Source organism: Macrobrachium nipponense, chromosome 6 (assembly GCF_015104395.2).
Source record: "Macrobrachium nipponense isolate FS-2020 chromosome 6, ASM1510439v2, whole genome shotgun sequence".
Lineage (NCBI taxonomy): Eukaryota > Metazoa > Arthropoda > Malacostraca > Decapoda > Palaemonidae > Macrobrachium > Macrobrachium nipponense.
The window spans coordinates 27,707,747-27,726,285 of record NC_061108.1 but is presented as its reverse complement, the minus strand read 5'-3'; the positions used below and the strand labels follow the sequence as shown (position 1 = coordinate 27,726,285).

The 18,539-nt window shown below is 46.5% G+C and overlaps 1 protein-coding gene across 2 annotated transcripts in view; it reads left to right on the top strand.

Moving 5' to 3' along the window:
- Nucleotides 1-18,539, top strand: part of LOC135216774 (cyclin-H-like) — a 123,411-nt gene that overhangs the window by 39,517 nt on the left and 65,355 nt on the right. For both annotated transcript variants that reach the window (XM_064252257.1, XM_064252256.1), the window contains exons 4-5: nt 9,822-9,985; nt 10,249-10,450. In XM_064252257.1, coding sequence (XP_064108327.1) covers nt 9,822-9,985; nt 10,249-10,450 — 366 coding nt within the window. The remainder of the gene's footprint in view (nt 1-9,821; nt 9,986-10,248; nt 10,451-18,539) is intronic.

Sequence of the window (18,539 nt, the reverse complement as noted above, 5' to 3'; positions counted from 1 at the left end):
TGGACCTGCCGCCAGTACCCAGGATGTCGCTGGCCCGCCGCTGCCCCGCCTCCTGCCATACCTGCCGTTCCTGCCGTACCTGGACCAACCCCTGCCGACATCGTTCCTGCCTCTGGTGTTGCTGCTCCAGTCGCGGGTCCTTGCGGACAGGTGCAGCCGGGCCATGTTGCTTCGGCAATTGCCCCGGCTCCGTCCTGGATGGAGGACCTGACGACTGTCCTGAGGAAGCTGCCGAAGAAGAGGAAGGTGTCGTCGTCGTCTGCTGCCGCCTCTTCCCCTTCGACTTCCAAGGCTTCACAGCCGAGGAAGAAGAAGGCCGCCTCCTCCCTCCTAAGAAGTCTCTTCGGGAGCTTTTAAGGGCCCGTCTCACTCCGGTGTGACGGGGGTCTTCCGCTGGTGAAGGAGCGGGGTGCCCGTCTCTCCTTTTGCAAGGAAGAAGAACAGGTACCAGAGGGGCACTGGCTAACACCGGTACCTCCTCACCTGGTGCTAGGGTCTCCGCCGCTACATCAGGTTCCGTCTCGGCCTCTTGTTCGCGAGAGGTACCGGTGCGTGTGCGGTATCCCGCGGGGTGACCGTGCAGCCAAGGCTCAGGCTTTCGAGTTTGCTCGGCGCCAGGACGGAGGCATGGAGCGGAAGACTGGTGAGAGTCGCTCAGGTGACTCCCGCCAGACCAGCGATCGCTCTCGTAGCGATCCGCGGGTACCCAGGGTTGATGCGACGGTCCCAGACCGGCGCGGGTGGAGGCAACAAAGAGGTCCCCTGACTCCGCTCCCACCGGGACCAGGTGGGTAGGAGGACCTGCAGCCAGCTCCTCTGATGCTTGTGACCGGAGCCGTGTTTCTCGGTCAGCCGCTCTCCCCAAAGAGCCGCGCAACCAGGCCTACAGCTCGATGGCCACCGTGGGTTGACGATCGCCTGCAACCCCCCAAAACACACCGGTTCTGCCGGTGGGCAAGGGGGGAGCGTCAGGTCTTTCTCTCCGATCTCTTCAACTTCCTTGGGTTACACCGGGAAGAGCGAGGTAAACCGGAGTGATCGTGGGGAGCGCGCTCCTCACGGTCCAACCACTACGCCCTACGAGCCTGGCACGGTCTTAGGACCGACCAGATCGTATGCGCAAGTGGCCAGAGGAGACCAGGAGGGGTCTTGCGGTTCTTCCTCCTGAAGGAGGAGGATCTCGGGAGGTGTTCTTGCTGGAGGATTGGGACTTGATGGTCCTACTCCACAGGACGCAGTTACTCCCGAAATCCAGTGGTCGTTTTCGGAGGTTATTGCACTGATCCGTCAGCACAACGACCTCGGGGAAGGATCGCCGCTCCCACCTTCTGCGCCTACTTCCAGGCGTTTTTGCTGTTTCCAGGAAGTGTTTTTTGCGAAGCATCATGTCTTCCCTTCACAAGAAGCTTCTTCATCTAAGTTGAGCATTCCATTTATTGTTTTTGAGCATGATGGGGCAAATGATGCATCCAATATTTTGCCCTTATTTTTAAGACACTTGTTCATGGGAGCCGGCATGACGCTCTTCCGAGTCAGCCATTTTGGATGCATGGTTGGCCGCGTGCACTGTTATATCAGAATTTTATTTCGCTGTGTAATTTTGTTCACGTTTAGCACTTCGATGTATAGGCTACTGTTTTCGTATATTTTACCGTCTTGCTCCTGACGAATACTGAGAGCCTTGTTTATTACGGTTTGATCCCTATGTTATTAGCCTATTATAAAGGCCTTTTTCATTATCATCAGTCACTCAGGAGCAAGTTGGTTCCCTTACGTGCATTTGGTGATATGCTTCATACTACGTTATGTGCGAGTATTGTGGTTTAGGTGTCCTAGGCTAGCCTAGCGTACGCCAGTTTTAGTTTTAAGAGGTGAAGATTCCTCATTCATTCGCGGTGCTCATGCATGTATGGTTCTAGTTTAGTTTTTTATTATAATCTTGTATTGCTATATTTGATGAGGTTGGGAGTTCTTCATGATGACCTACCCTAGCCTATCCGACCAGACCTAGGCTAGGTTTGGAGGGTGGGCTAGGCAGGTTGAGTATATCCCACCACCCTTAGTGGCTCCTAGTACCGCCAACCTGACCAGGCAGATATGTTTGCTTGGAGGGTGGCCCAGGACTAGAGAGTTCCTCTCTTGTTACGTATGTAGGGGCTAGGCCTTTCTTACCTGACCAGATCGGTACTTCGATTTTGGAGGGTTGAGTTAGGTTCTACGTGTCCTCTTAGTGACATCCTTATAGGAGCCATTTTAGCCTACCTGACCAGATCTGTACCGATTTCGGAGGGTTAGGCTGGGATCTTAGTTGGGTTGCGGTTTTCTTTTCTCCCCCCTTTTTCGTCAGTACTTCCAATAATTCCTCATCAATTATTTATGAATTAATTTTGTTGAGTGTAGCCTTGGCCATTGCTCCCTTTAGGGTGTCAGTTGGCCTACTGTCTTCTGCCCCCATTAGTAGTAGGCTAGTTAACAGCTTCTCGAGAAGTGGTATTCACTGATCGGTTGCTGTGGCCAGGCGATCACGACTCGTCCACTCTCCTCCAGACACCAACCCCCCCCATCCCGGACTCGTTCCGGCGCTGCTTTGTTAGCTTGCTGCCCAAGCAATCCTACCGATGAACAATAGCTAGAGCGTAGAGCACGGTCTTGGGGATTAGTCGGAGGATATTTGGGATTGATAGATTATGTAATCTCTGTTGGTATGTCTCCGGGCCTGTGTTTATTCCGGCGAGGTGGTCTACCATCACACCCGCCAGGAGGCTATAGCCGGAGTTTACGTACCGCTGTTCCGCCGCTCTGTTTTCGTATTCTCTAGTGTTATCGCTGCTTCCCCACTGCAGTGGGGCCGGAACTAGGCTTAGAGATGCGTTTCTAATTGACTTGGAACTGCTACTCTTCTCTGGTGCGATCAGATTCAGGCTTAGGTTTTACCTATTTTCCCTGTTCTGCTCGTATCAGGCCAACCCCACGGTTATAACTTTTGTGATAACGAGATAATGGATTCCGGAGCAGGCGGAGACATTCAGAGCTCAATGTTAAGAAAATTTATGTAGCTTCTCTTGGTATGTCTCCAAGCCTGTGTTTACTCTGGCGAAGTGTGGTCTACCATCACATGCGCCAGGATGTATACACTGGAGTTCTACGTACCGTTGTTCCCGCCGCTGTTTTCCGTATTCTATGTTATTGCTGCTGCCCACTCCGGTGGGGGGCGGAACTAGGCGTAGAGAATGTGCTTCCACTTGGTTGGGAATTACTACTACTCTACTCCGGTGCGATCAGACTCAGGCTTAGGCTTTGCCTTGTTTCCCTGTTCTGCTCGTAATATGGCAACTCCGCCGGTTATAGCTTTGGCGATACCCAAGAGTATGGATTCCGGAGCAGGCGGAGACATCCAGAGCTTTATTAATAAGAAGTAAGTTGAAGATTATAGTTGATGTTATCTTTAGCCAGTAACTTTAGTAACTAGTTTAAGTGTACACATACTGCCGGAAATAACTCCGGCGCATTATTTGACGATACTCATGTATCTTTCCAACTTACAGATGGTTCGCTCGCCAGGAGGTGGGCTGCCCAGCCGTCCTTATAAGCCGTATGGGCATGAGGTCTGCGGTCTCATGCCAGCTGCGCCATCCAACTGGACTCTTGGTCTGGCACCCAGAAGCCTACGTTGTGTGTTACGGCCCCCCCTTTCGTTAGGAAACGTGACAGATGAGTCAGGTAGGTAGCATCCTCGCCTCATTGTTACACTGAATTTCTATGTTACACATATCGAGTGGGCGCATAAGTCAAACTATAGATAACGAGGAAAAGTCCCCGACACTGTGGGGAACCTGATTTGATTATCTCTTACAGGTTGATCTGACGCTCAAGGCCTCCTTGCTGACGACCCTTAAGGCCTGGGTAGGGGGGGGGGGTTGTTTGGGAGGAACGTGGGATCCGCAACCAACCCTACGTGCTGTCGGAGGAGATGTGTTTCCTCCTCTACCCGAACGCTAAGGTTTCGGCAGCAGTAGCGGCGGAAGTAGCGGCTCCCATTATAGAGCAGATCCGCCAAGAGACCCAAGCCCCTCTGGAGGACCAAGAGGGCTTGTGTGATGATATGACGGAGGAGGTGGCGGCCATCAGCCTGCTTTGAGAGCCCATGGCCATCGAGGACCGGAGGAAGGTAGGGAGGTAAGTGAGGCAGGTAATCGTGGGGCTAACGTTCTCTCCTTCAGCCCAACTCCTCCTCCTTCTTCTTTATCAGGGCTTCTCTGGGAAGTCCATGACCTTTGGGACGAGGTCGGGCTCAGTAATCCCCAAGATGAAAAACCTTGAAGAAGAAGTCTCTGCCAAGGCGGTTAGACCAGCCAAGCCTTCTCCGGCAGGCTCCGCCAGGTCGTCATTGGCCTAAGCCTTCGACTTTCCTCGGCCAAAGCTACTCCCCACCCAAAGGGTCAAGAGCTAAGACTTCTAAAGCCAGACCAACGGAGTCCGGCTTCGACCAGGAGGCTTTCGCCACTCTCTCATGCAGAAGATGAGCGAAGTAGTGGACTCGAGACTTTAATCGATGTCCACTCAACTCGCCTTGGGTGTAGAGACATCTGGACAGTCCATCCTGTCTCTGGCCTAAAGATTGCAAACCCAGGAGGAATTGGTGGTGGATGGATTTATCTAGTCCGGAAGCACGTCACAGTCTTTTGTGGTGCCGGACACATCCAAGCTCCCACCATTTGAGAATAGCAACCCATGGCGGTTGGCTCTACATGCTCCATTTTCAGAGGGCAGGCTTACAGTTGAGTTCTTCCCGCCGGGCCCCCCCTCCTGGGCTACACTAGGCTAGCCGAGGAAGCATTGGTTAGGGTAGACAAGGTCCCGAAAGAGACAGTGATCTTACCCTAGAGATCAGGCTCAGGCGGCATGGGTCCGCACCCTTATGGAATGGGAGTGCATCAACACCAAGTTAACGCCTCACAAAGGTTGCTATACCATGTTCGTAGTGCCGGATAACATCCCAACACCTTGCACATCAAAGATCGCAGAATTGACACTGCAAGCCGGAATGGAGGATAAAACCATGCCTCAGCTAAAAGAGACTGAGGCTACCTCTTTGCTCTTTCCCGGAGATCTGGAGTGTTGGGTTGGAGCTCCGGCAATGTTCACAGTGGGCAAACTTGACCCGGAGTGTGCCTCCAACACAATTCAGTGAACATTTGCCTAAAATTCCGGATACCATGATAAAGGCGGAATTCGAAGCAAGATGTAGGCTGAGCAGGTCAATTAACTCGGTCAACACTGCAGAGTTGACAGCTTCTATCTATGCAGAGGAGCCTCTATTCCGGGTCCTGACGAAGTCGCTGCTGCAGGCTTATCAATTGGACCTGTATGATTTCATAGTGGCTAGACGAGCCTGCAGGAAGCATGTCTTTGCTAATGCCTCCATCAGGCATGAGCCTAACAAGCTCATAAAAGGCGTTGATCTGGGGGCCAACCTCTTTCCTGAGGACGTGGTTAACAGAAACCTTCATGTCCGCTGGGGACTTCCCTTCAAAAGGAAGTTCGAGACCCCCAGACCACAAGCCAAAAGTAGGAAGAAGCCTAGGAAGTATCAGCCTTTCCAGACCTCTCAGCCTCAAGCAGTGGTACAGGCAGTTCCTGTCTCCCAAATTAGTAAGCCTTCGACATCTAAGGCACAACCACAACAGCTGTTTGTTCTGCAGTCAACCGACTCAACAGCCCTCCCCGAGTTCGGCTTGCCCTTGGGACTTATTCCCCAGCCTTCAACGCCTCCTTTGAAACACAGAGGGGGCGTTTCGAGGCTATAATAGGCACTCAAGGGGGTAGCAGAGCAAGAGGTGCTTACCGGCAGAGAGCTGGCTCTAGAGTTCTCTCAGAGGCAGAGGCTTCAGAGGAGGCAGAGGAAGTAAGACCTCAACCAGTCAGTGAGTCTGCAGGTAGGCGGGAGACACTACCTCTTCCGGGACCATTGGACCTTCAGTACGTGGGCCCACAGTATTGTATCGAAAGGTCTGGGGTGGAGATGGAAAAAAGGGCCTCCTCCACCAGTCAGTTTCCCATCAGATTCCAACGATAGACCCCCTTCTAGACTATGCCAAAGACCTTCTCAAAGAAGGCAATAAAGAAGTCAGTCACCTGAAATTTCAAGGACGTTTGTTCAGTGTACCGAAGAAGGACTCGGACAAACGAAGAGTGATTCTGGACTTGTCCCTTCTCAACTCATACATTCAATGCGACAAGTTCCTCATGCTAACCGTCTCGCAGGTGTGGACCTTACTTCCCCGTTGGGTCGTCACCACCTCTATTGATCTTACAGACGCTTACTATCATGTACCGATAGCAAGAAACTTCTTTCTATACCTAGGCTTCAAACTAGGAAAACAAGCTTACTCATTCAGAGTTATGCCATTCGGGCTCAACATAGCGCCCAGAATATTCACCAAACTAGGAGAGACAGTAGTGGCAGGAACTAAGAGCTCAGGGGTGATGTTAGTAGCTTACCTAGACGACTGGCTCGTTGGTTCACTTCAGTTTGCTTCAATAACAGATGTTCTGTTGAAAGCCAGACTGAAGGATATTAATCGGGTATGCGGAAAAGAGCCAACAACAAGTTCAGAGAGAAAATCTCCTTGATTCCGCCAATACTAGGGAAAAGACTCCGCCCATGGACGGAAAAGTCCGGAGTCTTTCCAAATCAGTGCCACTACAATTTCCCCCGCCGTCTCTGATAGTCCCACACGGACGCCTCTCTGAGCGGATGGGGGCTACTCTCAGTACAAGAAGGTTCAAGGAACATGGTCGACAACATTCCGCCAGTTCCACATCAACGTACTAGAGGCAATGGCCATTTTTCTGACCCTGAAACGACTAGCTCCGGGCCGGGAACATTCATATCAGCCTAGTCTCGGACAGCGTAGTGATAGTTTATTGCATAAACAGAGGAGGCTCCAAGTCGAGCCAAATAAATCATGTGATGATTGCAATCTTTTCGTTGGCAATGAAACATCATTGGGACCTGTCAGCCACTCACCTGGCAGGAGTACGGAATGTCATCGCAGACTCACTGTCCATGACAATTCTGCTGGAGTCGGAGTGGTCCTTGGACTCAAAATCATTCAGTTGGATTTGCCAACAAATCCCGGGCCTTCAGGTTGACCTGTTCGCCACGGAGATCCAATCACAAACTTCCGTGTTATGTGGCTCCCAATCTGGATCCTCTGGTTCACAGCCACAGATGCGATGTACATAGACTGAAACAATTGGCAGAAGATTACCCATTTTCGCCAATAAACCTCTTGCTGAAAGTTCTACTCAAACTCAGATCTTTCAGAGGACAGGTAGCATTGGTAGCACCCAATTGGCCAAAGAGCAATTGGTTTCCTCTTCTACTAGAGTTGAAAAACTCCATCCCAGAACAGATTCCCAACCCAAAACTGACTCAAATAGTACAAACTCGGACTGTGTCAAGACTTCCTCAAGAATTTCTGATTGCCCTAACTTTATGGACTTCATGAGTTTGCGGCACAGAAGGATGCTAGTATTGCTCACTAAACACCCCTGTTCGTGGAGTCAGACAAAAGAGAATCAGCACTCAGGCAGTATGATCAGCAGTAAGGAAGCTAGCCATCTTTCTAAAAGAATCAGATGTCCAAAGATGACTACAAATCTGACAATTTCAATTTTTAGAACTCTGTTCAAAGAAGGAAAAAAAAAAACCTAGCTGCTAGTACCATTACTACGACTAAATCTGCCTTGAGGAAGATATCTCAGTTTTGCTTCAATATTGATTTTAACATGCGTACTTCTCGTCTATCCTTAGGGCATGTGCTCGTCTGAGACCGGTAGACCGCCCTCACACGGTCTCCTGGTTTTTAAATGACGTACTGAGGTCGGCTTCAGATACTGATAACGAATCATGTTCATATATAACCCCTCTAGGAAAAACATTATTTTTAATGAGTCTGGCCTCAGGCGCCAGAATATCTGAAACTGTCGGCTCTCTCTAAGAGAAACCAATCAATCATATTGATTTCCTCACGTCAGGAGATGTGCTGCCTCTCTCTCCAGATTGGAAATTCTTAGCAAAGAATGAAGACCCACAAAACAGGTGGTCTCCATGGAAGATTGTCTCTCCTTTCACAGGACACCCATCATTATGTCCTATTATTACATTAAAATCTTATCTGGGGCAGAACTTCTAAAAAGTCTTCAGGTCCTCTTTTTTATTAGAGAGAATGGTGGAACCATTTCCTTGAAGGCCATCAGGCAACGAATTCTTCATTTTATTAAACAAGCCAATCCGGGATTCAGTCCCTCATGTCCATGATATCCGGGCAGTGGCTACCTCAGTTAATTATTTTCATCATATGAACTTCAAGGATCTTAAAAAATATACGGGTTAGAAATCCCTGACAGTATTTAAACACCACTATCTGAAAAACTCTAGAGCAGTGGTTCTTAACCTTTTTTATGACCACGCCCCCCTCTAAGAGTGGTCCTGTCTGTTTCACGGCCCCCTTACATCTGTGAGTAAAAAAAACCTCACCCTCCCAGATTTTAAAGGAAAAAAAAAGAAAAAAAGAGAAAGAAAGAGAAAGGGTTTCGAGGGATAGGGAGGGAGGTCAATAATTACAAAACATGGGTAGCCCAACGAGCCAACTAACTAGAGTAGTAGACTCTAGGAAAGTAACGTTATATTGCGACACTTTTGCATTTTTTTCATAAACTTCTGAATATGAGTTCCTCACTCTTGTTAAGAGAATAACGAAAATATAATTTGAGAATTTTTTTTAAATTTTTCCATAGGGTTCGTGCCTCCCCTGGAAATTCCTGACGCCCGCCCCCCAGGTTAAGAGCCACTGCTCTAGAGTTCCCTTCAATATTCGGCAGTGGCTGCAGGGAACATTGTCTCCCCTGATATGGCCTAGTTATGTAATTCTAAATCTGTATTTTATATTTTGCTATTAATTATCTTTTGGTACTCTCTCTCATCTAACTGCCTTGCTTGTAATCCCTGCCTTTCTGCCTTTGTTCCGACAGGATTGCTCATCAACCCACTCCTGTACATGTACATAGTTCATTAATGTTTGTTTTTATGTTCATTACCTGTTTGCATTTTCCTAGTGATAGTATGGATTTGGTCATATTAGATGCTTTTTACCATTTGTAATTTGTTATCCTTACCTTGGTTATTAAAACAATTAATTTTAAAAGGATTATTTTGCCATTTCATATATTTTGTTTACATTTTTTATTTCCAAGATTGTATGGCCAATTCTCTGTTACTAATTTCACTGGGCGACACAGGTCGAGCCCAGAAAAGGGATTTTTGACAAAGGAAAAATCTATTCTGGGAGGGGAAGACCTGTGTCGCCCAGTGAACCCATCCCTCTTTTTTTCCTTTTCCCCACCCTTTAGCTGGCAAGCTTGGGTGCTTATTTCAGGAATGAGGGTTCTTGGCTGAGGTGGTAGTAGCGAGCGGAAGGTAGAACGTTGTACGGCCACCTCTCTAGAGGGGGATTTCGAGAGAGGAGACATCTGTGATAGTGGCTTTCCACTCGCCCCTGTGCTATACTGACACCCTATGAGGGTGAGCGAGCTGGAGGTAGTAACTCTGGCATTCCTATGGCTTTTTTCTCTGGTATATTTAGCATTTATTTATACCTAGAAAGTAGCTATAGGTACATTTCACTGGGCGACACAGGTCTTCCCCCAGAAATAGATTTTTCCTTTGTCAAAATCCCTTTTTGTGTCTCATAAATATTTTGTTGTCTAGAGCAAACTTCCTATTTGGCTTGATGTATTTTTTTGTATTCAAACAGGTCCATTATTATGAGAATTCTCTGAAAGAGTTTTGCAAGAGATTCCGAGATCCTAGAGATGCCCGCATCAAAATGCCATTGTCTGTCATGACAACAGCTCAACATTATTTCAAAAGATTTTATTTATATAATTCAGTGATGGATTACCACCCAAAGGAGATTTTGTAAGTTCGTGTATATTCATATTGTGTTTGCCAGCCTCTTGAGGGCTGAGTTGAAGTCTCAATTTCTATTTTAATTTAATAAGTAAATAAAAGAATTGTATAATCATCTGTACCCTTGATGGATACTACATATATGTTTATAAAATGGTAATTTGTGAGTTCATGATGAAGAAGCTACTATTAGCTGTTATCTAGATGTGGCATAACTCTTGGTATTGTGAATCTTTGATGCAATTCATGGTTTTTTTTATTTTACTTTTCAGAGTCACCTGTGTTTACCTTGCATGTAAAATTGAAGAGTTTTATGTCACCATAAATGACTTTGTCCACAATGTGAAAGGAGATAAAAAGAAAGCTGCTGAGATAATTCTGAACAATGAACTTCAACTTACCCAAGAATTACAATTCAATCTCATCATTCATCAGCCGTATCGACCTGTAGAGGGATTACTCATTGACATTAAAGTATGTATTTATTTAATTGTAACTCCGTCGGTCATGTATGTGCATATATTTATGGTCTTGAATGTCCCCATACTGATTAATCTTTTGTCTACCAGACAGAAGTAGTGTGTAGTTCTGAGATACCAAGGTTTTCTTTTGTAAAGATACTGCTGGTGTAAGCACCTTGGGAAAAGCAGAAACCACTGCAAATGAATGCATTGAAAGCAAGGCAGGAACTAGGGGAGCAGCAGGAGCCTTATAGGCAAGGAAGTGGGGTCATGGGAATCTAGGTTACTGAAATGACAAACTTACTTGTGGAAAGGCAAAAATAGAGGTATCATGGTTTTTATTATTATTATTATTATTATTATAATTATTATTATTTTATTTATTTATTTATTTATTTTTTTTGCTCTATCACAGTCCTCCAATTCGACTGGGTGGTTATTTATAGTGTGGGTTCCGGATTGCATCCTGCCTCCTTAGGAGTCCATCACTTTTCTCACTATGTGCGCCGTTTCTAGGATCACACTCTTCTGCATGAGTCCTGGAACTACTTCAGCCTCTAGTTTTTCTAGATTCCTTTTCATGGATCTTGGGATCGTGCCTAGTGTTCCTATGATTATGGGTACAATTTCCACTGGCATATCCCGTATCCTACTTATTTCTATTTTCAGATCTTGATACTTATCCATTTTTTCCCTCTCTTTCTCTTCAAACTCTGGTGTCCCATGGTATTGCAAAATTAATGAGTGATACTTTCTTCTTGACTTTGTCAATCAACATCACATCTGGTCCATTGCACGTATCACCCTATCTGTTTCTGATACCATAGTACCATAGTCCCAGAGGATCTTTGCCTGATCGTTTTCTATCACTCCCTCAGGTTGGTGCTCATACCACTTATTACTGCAAGGAGGAAGGGAGGAGGAGGAGGAGGAGTAAGGGAGGGAGGAGGAGGAGTAAGGGAGGAGGAGGAGGAGGAAGGGAGAAGGAGGGAGGAAGGAGGAGGAGGAGGAGGAGAGGAGGAGGAGGAGGAGGAGGAAGGAGAGGAGGGAGGAGGAGGTAGGAGGAGGAGGAGGGAGGAGGAGGAGGGAGGAGGAGGAGGCCTGGTTCCCTAGAAACAGGCGGAAGTGTCTTGCTACTGGAACATAATAGTATGCGTCTGTAAGATTGATAGAGGTGGTGACGGCCCCACGGGGTAGTAAGGTCCGCACCTGCGAGATGGTCAGCATTCTGAACTTGTTTCAACGAATGAATAAGTTTAGACGGACAAGTCTAGAATTATTCTTAGTCTGTTTGAGCCTTTCTTTGGCACGCTGAACAAGTGACCTTGAAAACCTTAAGTGCTGACTCTTGACACTACTCCCCCATTCTGAAGGAGTTCTTGGGTGATACTCTATCAATTCCGCTGTTGGTTGCTGATGGAAGGTTTTGGATGAGGGGGACCTTTGATCCAGCTCCATCCTAGACCCTTGGACACAATGCTCGGTGCCCAGTTGCTGAACCTCCATCTGTGTCGAAAGAGGAACAGTCTCCCTCCTACTGAAGGTTCTCACTGGCTCAGGGAAGGGGGGCGAGTCCCGCGCCCTCCTCGTAAGTGTTTACCTCAGCTGGATGCTCTTCCGCCGCGCCTCTGGCGGAAGGCACCTCTAGCTCTGCTACCCTGCCGGGGTTGAAAGCTGGGGAGACAGCATAAGAGGTTTAAACCTGCGCTTGTGGTTGCGCCACAGCAGAAACTGTTGTTGTGGCTGTGCCTTGGAGGTAGACGGTTGCGGTACTTGTGATACCGGAACCGCCTGCATCACTGCCTGTTGCTGAGGAGCCTGGAAAGGCTGGAATTTCCTAGGCTTCTTAGATTTCTTGGTTGAAGAGGCCGACTCTGATTTCCTCTTGCTGGTTAATCCCCAGCGAACTTTCAGACTCTGGTTGAGTCTGGTTGCCTCGCAGTGAACTGAGTTCACCACCGACTCTGGGAAGAGATCAGCACCCCAGATTGAAGCAGCCAAGAGCTTATTGGGCTCATGTCGGATGGTGCCTCTCCGCCAGGACATGCTTCCGACAATTCCGCCTTGCTATGATAAAATCATATAAGTCACACTGCATTGTATACAATTGTGACTTAGCTATGATCTTAAACAGAGGTTCATCTCCGTAGATCAGAGATGATACCTCCGTCATAACAAGCGTATTGAGGGACCTGGACAATCTCATTCGGGCGTCAAATTCAGCCTGGATGAGGCTGTCCGGAAGGCTGGGTAGTCTCTCACTGAATTGCGTGATAGCACAGTCTGGTTTGAGCTTCCCGACCTGAAAAGGTAGGCGCCGGGAGATCCAACCATAGATCATCTGTTCCAGGGAGTAGGAGCGATGTAGGCTCTGTCTCCCGGAGCTGCAACGGCATTGGTCACCTTCATCGCGGCCTGAATTTGTGAGCTCCGCTACCTTCGTAGTGAACGGGAATGGGCGTTTCCCCTTCCACTGTGAAGATTGTGAATGTGCTTTAAATGCTTGGACCTTGGTATTGATACACTCCCAATCCTCCAGGCTCCTAAGCCATTCACGTTGGGCTTGATCCCGGGAGAGGATGGACCGTCTCCTTTGGGATCTTGCCTCTCTCCTCATGGCCGCTTCTGTAAAGCGGGCATAGCCGATGAAGGGGGGTTGCAGACCTGCTGGATGAAATTCGAAGTCCTCAAGCCTTCGAGTTCCACATCCCTCCAACGTCAGCATCCCGTCCTTGAAGGGAGTATGGAAGCAATCCTCCAGGGATTACTTGCCGTGAAAGTGGGAAGAGTACTTGAGTCCGGCAAGGTTTGGACTACCATGCCGGGCTGCGCAAGACCTGTCGCGGGGTTCTCACGGAGAACCTGCGATGAGGTTCTCCTGAGTGACCAGCCTCTCCGAAATGGCTTGGATTGACTGTCCTGACTCCTCCAAAGAAGATGAGATTTGTGTGAACATCTCTCCTGGAACTTGTTTTGGACCAAGTTCCCGACCAGACTACCCATCTGCTGCATAATATTGGCCGAAATATTAGCAGTAAAGGTGTCTGGGTCGTAAGGTGCAGGTTCCACCTTCTCTTTGGGGGTCCTAGACGGGCTCCTGTAGAGGTCGAAGGCTCAGGGTCGGGGAAGAGCTGAGCCTTGTCCCTAGAAGACTTAGACTTGGAGCCTTTGAGTATGAAGTTGTTCTAGGCTTCTCTTTCTCCGGGATGGTGAGCCGAAGTTTTCTGAGTGCCACTAGAACTTGACTTCTTCGACAGAGTCTTTTGAAGCGTTTTACATTCACACTTGCCTTTAACTTAGGGATCATCTGGGCGGACTTTCGGTCTGACCGATTGCCCATCCCGGGGAATCCCTGGAAAGAAGTAGAAGTATTAGGGGAAGAAAGAAGCTCTAGATGGACTCAAGGGGAGGACGAGGGGAGACGAGACCAGCCCCATACTACACCGCCTCACTTACATTCCTACCTGCGGTTTCGTTACCGTCATGGGCTCGAGGTCAAGGTCGAGCGCTGACACTTCCTGCAGGGACTTTCTGGTTCGCAGGTTCCTCGAAGCCAGAGCGACTGCTCTTGAATGGTGGCTATCAGAGGAGCTGCCGCTTCCGGGTCGACGTAGGAGGTTGGCTTTCCGCTGGGGAAGATGAGGGTGGCCATCTCCTTGGCCAAAATGTAAGGTTGTCTCTTAGATACATTCCGACCGAATCCGCCAACCTAAGCCTTCAAGGTGTTTGAGCGGCGTCCCTGACCACCTGAGCACCCTGAAAGAGAGGGCTAGTATTAATACTTAAGGCTACTTAAGATTAACTTTAAATACATATAGTAAATGATATATCACGAATTATGTTGGTCTATAAAAATATGACAAGGTTTAGTATCCGGAGGTGTACTTACTCCGGAGGTGACCTGATCTACTAGCTTGTAGCAGATAGTACAGCTATCATGGTGCCAAACCGCCAAATCGCCTTACCGGATCGCACAGGTAGCGTGGGGCCGGCAGACCTCGTGCCCACAGGGTCTTGGAGTATGGCGTTGCAGCCCGACTCCATACAGTGGGTAGCCTGTAAGTGAAATGATATCAACACACAACTTTCTGGACTAAGTCCGATGTGATATATCATAACACCGGAGTTCATAGACAATTTTAAGGCTCAGTCTCTACCTGCTCTTCTGGCGTGTAACGTGGTGAGTGTCTGATAGGGTTGGTAAACTTGAATCAGTGTGTCTCCGGCATTGCCGGAGGACTAAATATCACCAAGACAGTAAGTACCTAACCTATACGCCGGAGCAGGAGTACTAGGACGGCGGGTGAAGAGCAGGGGGGGACCAAAAAATTGTTGGCGGGGTGGATAATTCCGCCGTAAAAAACTTAAAATTAGAATAAGTAGGTGGTGAAACCTGGATGGTGAGCGAGGTCTCCGCCAACTTAGACTAAAACAATTGATGTAAAGAATAAACGTAAACATGCATGAAGTATCAAAAGATGCCGGAGCTTTCCTACAGTCACTGGCCTTGGGGTCTGGCGATGCCGGAGCCTGATCCGCCGGAGCGGGAAGGGTGATGACTCGGGATAGGAGGGCTCGGCCTGAGAACCGAGGAGAGCTGAGTGCAACCGAGCCTGGTGGCCAACCGAGGCTCGGCTAGGCAGGGAACCCCCCCAGTACTCTATGGTGAGAGCAGTGTGAGCCAAGCCAGCACCGCGTGTCCTCTGCTAACTCCCGTATCCCCCACGTGGGGGGGTTTAAGAAGGGAGGGAGCTCGGATTGGTTGCCAGGGAAAACGTGAACGAGCGTATCTCCCCCCCTGGAGGGGGGAGTAAGCATGGGGGACTGACGCTGGGTGGCTCATGGTGATCGCCTGACCCTTCTCGGTCATGGAGAGAGCCACCGGTGAGAAAGACCATGTATCAGAGGTGGCCTAGGCCAGCTCGAACCGTCTCAAAAAGCATGTAAATACAATAAACATCTAACACGGGGGAGAAGGAAGAAAATTGAGGATAAGAGAAAGAACAGTCCTGGAGAAGCTGTGTCGGGCCAACCAAGAAGGGAGGGTGACCCAGCAACACAAAGCAGCTGGCCTATGCTGATACGTAGGAACGTAGGGCGGTGGCCAGGGTAGTCTCAGGAGCCAAAAAGAAAGGACTTAAGTCCTATATGGAGGCCTATCAAAGACCTAATACAAAAGAACATGCATGCATGAACTCTGAGCTGATAGGAGCGATGTAGGCTACGAGCTCGTTGCGAACTCAGTGAACCCCTGTGTTTAAATAAATAGGTAAATAATCACAATAATATGTCAATAATGCATAACCATAGTAATAAACATGTTACTGCTAAATTATTCAAGCACAAACGGTATAGAAGACCGAGAGTAGCACGAAAACAATGAAACACGTGGGAGCGAGGGAACAAAGCCGTCCGGGACGCTGTCTTTAATAACCGAATTAAAATGGTTAAACAGCCCTTGCCCGGCTAAAATTGACATGAAAAACATTACTAGCAGTACTTTTTACTTGGATGCATGCATAGCTTGACGTTCCATGATGAAATAGGATAAATCCAGAGCATGAAAAAACGTGTGTGGTCTGGATCGTGCTAACGAAAGGAAGCCGTCAGAGGCGCTAGTAGTAATGGTAGCGGGGAGGTGTGGGCCTTGGATCAGCTCCTCTCTGGTAGAGGGATTTTGAAGAAGGATGAATCTAAATGGCAAGAGACCCCCTGGTTGTGGTTTCACTCGCCCCAGAAACCATACCGACACCTTTATATAAGGTGATGAGCCAGAATATTCTGGCATTTCCATTTTAGCTTTTTTCTCTGGTATGTTAGCATTAATTTACCTTAGAAATGTGGCTAAAGGGACATTTCACTAGCGGACACGGGGCTGAGCCCAGAAAAGTGAATTAGATACTTCACCAACAGAGAGAAACACCATTGCTTAGTGGCATAATGTTTGGGAAAATTATGCCATTGTTTTTAAGACCAGTCCTTGCAAACTGTGCAAGTAAGGACAGGAGAACACAATAAGAAGGACATAGCAAATAAGGGTGCTTTCTAAATGAATGGTGACATGAAAGTAACTGCAGGATTTATCATACCAACTAGCACAAGTACCTTGAGGCATATTGACAATGATACATATTGAAATGCCAACACAAAATACACATAGTATTAAATATAAACAAAATTACTTAGTAGGCTGAGAGGAAAATGGGAAACCAAAAGGTATCTGATACTTTTAATAAAGGCAATAAGGATTTGAATCCTAAGTAAACATTATTGTGTAAACACTGAACCCAAGAGGAGGAGAGAGAGCTATGTAAACAGTCCAACCATGCAGTCAACAAACCCCAATTTAGAAATATTGGGAACAAGCTAAGCAAAGGAAAGCAATGAATAAACTCTGAAAACTACAGTGACAGAATTTTGGTGTTTAGTAAGTAAAAAACTCACTGAAAAAATCGGTAAAAATTTAAAATCATCACACAAAGATGCACTGTAAATAATATTTGTCAATGGCACATCATTAAAATGCCAGTAGGAATACTGATCAGTCTTGGAAAGAATGACAGAATGTCGAACCACTGCTGAGTTGAACATAAGAATGAATATTTATTTCTTATCTTATCTGCAAAGATTTGGGAGTTGGTCAAAACATGTGCTGAAACAGTTTGCGTTAAATTCTTCATGCTTATGAATGCTTTCTGCAAAGAGAATTTAATGAATTATGGGTTTGTATAAGCTATTTTATTGTGTAGACTCAAGTCATTATAGGCTTATTAAAAAAACAAGAGCTCATTTGCAGTAGTATTTAGTTGTGTGTTCATACAAGGACAAACAATTGCTTTACTTCCTTATCCTTGGGTTCAGAACTGATGAGGGCTCATTCTTGTTTTTAACTGGTTTCCAGCTGGTGAAGGAAGATTATCCTATTGTTAAGACCTCAGGTTTGTTAGCTATGAAAATTACAAATTGATTAGAAATTTTTTGTATTTATTTCCTTAGTATTTCATTGCCTCTTCTCTTTGGTACTTCTTGGGTGTTGCCTAGCATTTTACCTGCTATATGCACCTTGGAGGAGTGTCAATTGTTCAGAGAACAACTACTTAAAATAAAACTTTGTGCCTTGCAATTACTATATTAGACTCCTTCCCATGTGTTCATGTTTCCAGCATCAGTGGCGGACTGGCCAGGTTGCCAGCTTGCCCGATGGCAAGTGGGCCTCACACATGGGCCCCTTACACATTTGACATGGAAAATTTAATTTGTAAACAAATTCCTTTCTAAATGTAAGGTTATATATTTATATATATAGTATATATATATATATATATATAAAAAAGATTATATAGATATATATATATATATATCATAGATATATATATATATATATACTTATGACTTGTTGGGCTCCAAGAGGCCCTTGGCTTAGAATATCACTGGCTATTTGTCAAGAGTATATGCAGCATGGTAAGTGAAATCATTTGCGAAAATATATGTGTTCTATATGTTCAATAGAAAATACTTCAAACTCGAATATAAGAAAAGAAATGGCTATTTTTAGAAGATAAAACATATATATTAATAATTGTGGATTTTTTTTTATATATATATATATATATTATATATATATATATATATATATATATATATATATATATATATATATATATATATATATATATATATATATATTATATATATGTGTGTGTGTGTGTGTGTGTGTGTATATGTATGTGTATGTGTATGTGTGTGTGTGTGTGTGTGTGTGTGTGTGTGTGTGTGTGTGTGTGTGTGAATTCCTTGCAGCAATTGTGCAGTGGTAGGACTGCAGTGGTCAACACGCCTCAGCCGTCGTCCACGGATACAATCAGTTCTGTAGCAGTACAGTAATGTATTTGACTAGTGACTGAAGTGTATTACTTGACAGACTTCCTTAAGAAGTGGGTTGTATTGATTTTGGTTTCTAACCTGTCCTTTTGGTCTATCACCATCTGATAGATCTCGCGAAGATGATGAAAAAATTTCAAAGAAATGAAAATTCAAAATTATGATTTGTGATAAGCCGGTCCTTACTGTACTACGGTCCATGGCAAACTAAGAGCAATGTT